The 7452-nt window shown below is 34.5% G+C and overlaps 1 protein-coding gene across 1 annotated transcript; it reads right to left on the bottom strand.

The window, feature by feature from the left end:
- Positions 1-1342: 1342 nt before the first annotated feature.
- On the bottom strand, positions 1343-5908 carry LOC139867712 (protein STRUBBELIG-RECEPTOR FAMILY 6-like). The gene is made up of 16 exons (XM_071856075.1): positions 5816-5908; positions 5057-5189; positions 4897-4968; positions 4732-4797; positions 4555-4626; positions 4403-4474; positions 4190-4261; positions 3995-4060; positions 3825-3887; positions 3441-3739; positions 3054-3343; positions 2635-2906; positions 2420-2552; positions 2198-2331; positions 1869-2025; positions 1343-1767 (listed from the first exon to the last, which is right to left on the bottom strand). Exons 1-16 carry the CDS (start codon positions 5889-5891, stop codon positions 1633-1635), a joined length of 2112 nt encoding a protein of 703 aa, XP_071712176.1. The 5' UTR covers positions 5892-5908; the 3' UTR covers positions 1343-1632.
- Between the last annotated feature and the right edge of the window lie 1544 nt (positions 5909-7452).

Below are 7452 nucleotides of genomic sequence, written 5' to 3'. Positions count from 1 at the left end.
AACACGGTACTTTATGTACGCAACACGTCATTTGACAATACGGTACCATGGGTCGAGATTAATTCCGATCAATACGAATACGATGGGGTCTTTATTTATTTTATTGAACAACTAATTGTGGACTACTAACATCGGACTGCTAACTACGGACTATTAGATATTAAAAGTATTATAAGTATACATGTAACTATTATTTGAAAAGAAAATATGTTGATATATTATATATGGTTAGGTTCGTGATATCTATCGGAGACCAGGTCGTGTTATATATCTTCAAGGCAAAAGTGAGTATATAGTCCCACTTTTAAACTCTAAATATTTCGGGATGAGAATACATGCATTTTATGATTTACGTTATGGACACAAGTGATAAAAAATATATTCTACGTTGAGTTGTACCACTGGCATACTTTCCTGTAGCTTGGTAACTACTATTTACATGTGGTATTGTAAACGCGAATCCTGTTGATAGATCTATCGGGCCTGACAACCCCAACCGGACTGGACGACCAGTATTCAACGGTTGCACAGTACTTCGTTTCGGTGACTACACTTGGTACAGTGAAGTGAGATTTCATAATAAAGGAAATATGCGACGTTGATTAAATGTTAAGTATGGTTATCAAGTGCTCAACCACTTAGAATATTTTTATTAAAACGTTTATGTATATGAAATCTTGTGGTCTATATTTATAACGCTGCTAGCTTTAAACCTATATCTCACCAACTTTATGTTGACGTTTTAAGCATGTTTATTCTCAGGTGATAAATAAAAGCTTCCGCTGCATTATGCCGAATTTAAGCAAGATTTGGAGTATGCATATTTGTGTCAAAAATAAAACTGCATACCGAAAGATTTGTAATGTGAAATATGTTGGAAATCGTATTGTTATTATCAAATGTAAAGTTTGTAAGACTAAGATTATCGTTAAACGATAATCATTAGTATATTGTTTAAGCCTTTGGTTATAATAAAGGTTATGGTTTGTATCATAAAAACGTATGCAAATTTTGAAAAATGTCACATATAGAGGTCAATACCTCGCAATGACACCAATAAGTGCGTAACGTTTATAATCGATATGAATGGGACGATTCAGAAATCATAAATGTCCAAATATCTTTTTGCGTGCAATACTTGCTTATACGAAATTCCAGGTGACCTACTGGTTAGATGCTTGAAAATAAGATGCTTGAAAATATTCAAACGAGATACAGGTTCAATCTCCACTACTACTTTGGCCGAAGAAGAAAAAAAAAAAAAATACCTGCCTATACAGTTTTGATAACCAATCCACACAGTCATGAGCCTAAAACAACAAACTTTTGATCGATTGATAAGCTCTACGGTCAGTAGACTGTAGACCTCCGCATTTCACATGTAAAAAATTTATTCAAAGACAATTAATAATCAATTTAATTTAATTTAATGGAGGTGGTGGTACGAACAATCTCAACTTCCAAACAGCCTTTTCTTTTTATATTTTACAAAGAACCTCCCTCAAGAGATCTAACAATCATCAAAATACATACAATAAATAATAAATAGAAGAAGAAGAAGAAGAACGTGACAAAATGTTACAACAAAGGCGGCAGATAAATGAACATCGTCGTGTTTTGGCTTCCAAAAGTTTAAAGGTCCAACTCCTGGTTGCTGGATGAAACTTGATCGTTACCAACAGTTCTCTTGCTCATGTTTGCCCGCTGCACTAGTCGAACCAATGCCTCCACCACTTCTGACATGGGTGGTCGAAATTCTGGCTCAGGCTGACAAAATCAACACCATCAGTTATCATCAACTTATTATTATGATACTAATACATACATATTAACACTGAATAACATCTCAAAATTGCATTACAAATTACCTGTACACATAGAGCAATAACATCAGCAAACCGAGACAGAGATTTAACTGGATAGAGTCCCTTGAGTGCAGGATCAACCATCTTCACAAGGGCATCTATGTCATGAAGCTGAGGTGTTGCCCATCGCACCAAAGACTGCTCAGATCTTGTCCTCGAGCTGTGTATGCAAATCATATACCCCCACGATAAATATATATAATATATATATATATATATATATATATATATATATATATATATATATATATATATATATATATATATATATATATATATATGTGCACTTGGTGGAAACACATCTATATTGTGTACATGATCAGAACCTTTACCTATCAAATGGTTTTCTTCCAGTGAGCAGTTCCAACATGGTGACACCAAACCCATAAACGTCGCTTTTTATCGTGTACTGACCAGACATTGAAACTTCAGGGGCACTGTATCCAGATCCACCATTGTTGTCTTCCTGTAACCATTAGTTATGGAAAAGGTAAGCCAGATAACAAAGAACATACAGAAGCTTTATACTGACACCTGGACCACCCATAGTCTACCTGATCTGCATCTGGAACAAGGCTGGCTAAACCACAGTCTGAAAGATGAGGATTGAGCTCCGAGTCCAGTAAGATGTTGGCCGATTTAATACTTTTATGTACAACGGATGGCGAGCATACTTCATGTAGATATCTGGACAAGAATTATAAAGATAGTAAATAAATAGTGGTACAATCATGCCACAGTGAGAAGGAAGGAAGGAATGTAAACTTACTCCAATGCACGTGCTGCCCCCAAAGCAATCTTGACACGGTTATTCCAGGTTAACGGCTTGCTGTATTCATCTGAGAGGTGCAGGAAATCAAACAATGAACCATTTTTAAGGAACTCATAAACCAGAAGGTTCTGCCCATGTTCACAGCAATATCCAATCAACTCTGTCACATTTGGATGCCGTAACCTCGATACATCTGAAACTATATCAATGAAATCTTCTGACATGTCACCAGGTAGAGCAGATGAATTTATCTTCTTCACGGCAACAACCTACAACAACATGATGTGAACTGCATGAGTCAGTTTGATGTTTATTAAGATTTCCTTAATTACTTGAAGTTAAGATGAGGGTGAAAAATACATCAACGAAACTGTAACTCGTACACATTTAACAGGAGAGATAAAACAACACAATACCTTTCCATCATCAAATTGAGCGCGGAATACACGTCCAGTAGACCCCTCACCGACAAGGTTATCCGCACTAAAGCTATCAGTAGCTATTTGAAGATCCGCTATTGAATACGTTTTGGTATTTGTTGGAGCAACACTTACTTTTTTGGGAACTACAGGTTTTGCTGTGAAATCATCATCATCATCAAATGACTTGTGGCGTTCCAAGGGTGGTGGTTTAAGATTTATTGCCGATGAAATCTCAAATGGTTTTGTGTTACTAGCCATTGAGGATGCCTGAACAGACTTAATTTCTGTAAAAAAGAATGCAGTAACACTAAAGTTGTAATAGACTTCATTAATATTAAATTAAATTTTTGTTTAAATAAGTAGGTCTCTCTAAATGTGTACCTTGAGCTCCCTGTGGCTGTGAGGCAAGAGAAGCAAAAGGCTGATTCTCCACTTTTTCAATATCCGCATGTGACTTTTTGGATCTCTTCTTTAACAAGAAGAACGCAATCACCGCACCAACAACCAAAATGGATATCACGATACCTGCTATAGCTCCACCGCTCACTCCCGATTTCTTCTGATCATTGCTAGAAGATGGGGTCTTATTGCCACTCGGTTGGTGATTACGAGCAGCTGTTGCAGGTGTACCGGGTGGAGGTGGGGGAGCTGTCCCCGAGTTCCACGAGTTACCGTCTTTTCTGTCATGCAAATCGTTGATTTTAACATTCAAGTTAATAAATAATTACAGATGTGATGAGGCACTTGAATGCATCAGATACTTACTGCAGATTTATGTTCTTTAACTGGCTAGGAATCCAACCGCTAAATTTGTTATTGGCAACATTCCTAAGTAAACAAAAGTGAAAGTCAGTGTCGGTAGCCAAGTATATATAATATTAAATATGAAGATATTAACTTATTTATTCGTTACGAAAGTGGATTGGAACACTGACAGGTTTTTTAGGGGAAGATCGGCAAGAACATCAATAGGTCCTGTAAACTGGTTGTTTTGCAAATACCTGCAACATTAGAAGGAGGAAGAAGGATGATTGAAGCAACATCTAAATACAATTTTTTTTTTTTGAAAAAAACAAAAAACGAAATCTCAACACAAACACTTAAATGACATATCAGATTTATGTACATACATATCAGTTGCGCTGGACAGCGAGCTGAAGCTCTCGGGAAGATTACCCGTAAAAGAATTGAAAGATAGATCCCTGAATCATAACAAAGTGTTATTAATTTCCATCCTCCTTCATCTTTTAACACGCACATATTAAAACAACTGATAAAAACTCCTTAGATAAATAGTACTGCAAAACAAAACACAGATTGAGCTTGGGATCTGAAAGCTTTACAATGTGGATAGAGATGTAAGTTTTCCAAACATGTCTTGCAAATCGCCATTTAATTGATTGTGAGCGGCATTTCTGGTCAAAGAAGAAGCACATTCGTAAACATTATGATGCATCCAAGGGATACAAGAGGGATTATGTTGGAGTCCACTTACAAGTATTTTAAAGGCGTCATGAGTGAAATAGAATATGGAAGGGTGCCACTGAAACCACATCCTGCAATATTTCTACATTACACAACAACATGTAAATGCTTAAGAGAAGTGCAACAATATATAAAATTAAAAAAAGAGGAAAAGTAAAAATAATATATGGAGTAAATAAGAGCATACAGTGTTTGCAAGTTAGGAGGTAGGTTATAAGGTATCTGGTTGCCAAGATTATTGTTGCTTATATCCCTGCAATACCATAGAAAAACAGAAAGTAAGGTTTGTACAATTATTTAAGTTACTAACCAAAAGACACTGATAAATTGAATGTGATTTCTTCTAGCTTACAAGGTGGTTAAGGATGTCAAACTTGTAAGCTGGTATCCGATATTACCAGATAGCCCTAGACTGGGTAAGTTGCTGAATTACCCAAAAAAAAAAAAAAAAAAAGGTTAGAGTTTTGGTAGATGGCAAGAGTGAAAGAGGTGTGGGGTTGAATGTGGCATACATTTCGGTAACTCTAGAACCTGAACACTTGACGCCTTTCCAGTTTTCGCCACATGGATCCCCAGCATTTGAGCTCCATTTGGTCAACTGTCCTGGAGAATTCAAACCTTGATACATGACCCTCAGCGCAGCAGCTGCATATACAAAAATCAACCACACCACGCATGGTTGTATTAGATGATGAACAAGGTTAGATTTAAAGTTCCAATATTAGAACAAATAGACAGGTCCATATAGCATTATAAATTGTGGAGACTTAAGTGGTGGTATCATATACTCCCTATTAGTCAGCAATTGCATATGTAAGAGCATACATGATGAGCATATATGGCAATCAAAGTCCAAAATTAGTTACAACAATGATGTGTTTTGTAAGTGGTAAGAAAATAAAGGTTGGTAGACCATTATTTAGAGAAAGCATGTACAAAAATAAGAGTAATTAGGTAGCTGATTTAATCCTGTTGTAAACTAGTTGAAGTTTAAAACTGAAGAAAGTTATGGATGGATTGAAACCAAATCCAAATCCAAATCCAAATCCAGATCCACATCCACGTATCTAGTATACTAGTCCCATAAAAGGATTTATGCTAAAATCAGAAACATGATGGAAAAGTAAGTACAATGTCTGTGACAGAGCAACAAGAATCTAATCAAAAATCCAGAAATAAATGAGTACATATACATATATAAATATAGATAGTGTGGCAGTAAATTGAAGAATAAGGGGGAGGGGGTTAGAGATAGATGGAAAAGTAGAAACCATCAGATGGATCTGTGTCCCCATTGACGGAGATTGGAGGCAACACAAGAAGCATAAACACCACCACCACCACCATTGATGCTCTCAACACCATTCTCCTCCTCTAAAGCAAACCAACAACAAAGACTAATTAATTAGTAGCTAGATAGATAGATAGATAGATAGATACAGATGTATATACACCAGAAATAAGAGTAGAATTGTTCCTGGGTTGGACTCTGTTTATTCTTTATTTAGTTAGTGGAGCTATTTTTGGTTTATAGTTAGAAAAATTATTATTATTATATTATTTATCAATTATTTATAATTTATATTTATATTCATATTTATATTTATATTATATACTCCGTATTATATTTTATATTTATAATTTATAATGATAATGAAAAAAATAAATAAACAAAGTGATAATGCTACCCATTTCATCTTCTATTATACAGTAACGACTTGTTTAGAAAAACATGCCTGGCAGGCAGGCAGGCACGATTACAGATTTTGTAATCACCTTAAGAAAGAATCCTAAGTATACTATGGATTACTATTATTGACTTATACTATGTATTTCCTTATTTATTATATATATATATATATATATATATATATATATATATATATATATATATATATATATATATATATATACCCTCGACTAAGGGAAGAACATCTCATTTTGTTATACAATATCAAATTAATTTTTAAATGATTTTACTTTTCCCTTTCCTTTAATTACTATTTCTTCATGTAAATTTTTTTCATCCTATATAAAATTGTCAGAAATAAATCTTTTAATAATACAAAAATAAAGTGATGTAAGAATTAATGTCTCTCAACTAAAAGGTGTTTACACAAAACTAAAAGGTGCTTCCCCCCCCCCCCCCAAATCTAACCATAATTATAATATACTAATGTTTTTATGGAATAGTGTTAATTGTTTTTTTATTTTTAAAAAGTAAGAAAATAAATATATTAATATTAGCCAGAAATCAACAATTACAGGACGCATAATAATATATTGATCTATTGATATTATAATGTCACGGCAACTTTTTTTTGAAAAGCAAGCAAAAAGTTTTATTAAAACAATCAAAAAAAAAAACAACAGTATGATTATGAGTAATTTTTAATAACAATAATAGTAAATTATTATTGATCTAGCAATATGGTAATGTCACGGTGACTATGTGGTTATTAATCATATACATAAGTATGTATATGCATAGTTTAAGGGTAAAAGGTAGAGCAAAAGCAAGTGAAATCAAGGCTGCGTGAATAAACAACAACCGCGTATTTTGCGCTGTTACATTGCTAAAGCCCGCATAAATTCAAAACTGCGAAAGTGTCCCGCATAACCATTGCGGAGTAATAAAGTGTGCGCAAGCATTGTGTCCACGAAGATTCCAAACCTATAAATAGGGAGTTTGGCCTCTAATTTTAGGTTGTTGATTCTGGGCGATTGCTCTAGCCTTTGTGATTCACTCGTGACTTTGCCCGAGGAGTTATCATAATTTTGGCTAAGGTAATTACATCAAGACCGTGACATGGTGATTGATCACTCGATGTTAGTGAAAGACGATCATAAAGTCCCATAAACATTATCAACACCACATTCCATCCCTCATTGCACTCAATCCTTGATT

This window comes from Rutidosis leptorrhynchoides, chromosome 9, assembly GCF_046630445.1.
Source record: "Rutidosis leptorrhynchoides isolate AG116_Rl617_1_P2 chromosome 9, CSIRO_AGI_Rlap_v1, whole genome shotgun sequence".
Classification (NCBI taxonomy): Eukaryota; Viridiplantae; Streptophyta; class Magnoliopsida; order Asterales; family Asteraceae; genus Rutidosis; species Rutidosis leptorrhynchoides.
This window is presented reverse-complemented; position numbering and strand designations above follow the sequence as displayed.

Excerpts from the sequence above, each read along its gene's own strand:
- LOC139867712 (XM_071856075.1), bottom strand. The coding sequence starts at position 5,891 with ATGGTGGTGGTGGTGGTGTTTATGCTTCTTGTGTTGCCTCCAATCTCC. Across the intron at positions 4,798-4,896 it reads TTGACATCCTTAACCACCTT|GGATATAAGCAACAATAATC; the intron begins GTAAGCTAGAAG and ends ATGGTATTGCAG. Across the intron at positions 2,026-2,197 it reads GGAAGAAAACCATTTGATAG|CTCGAGGACAAGATCTGAGC; the intron begins GTAAAGGTTCTG and ends TTGCATACACAG.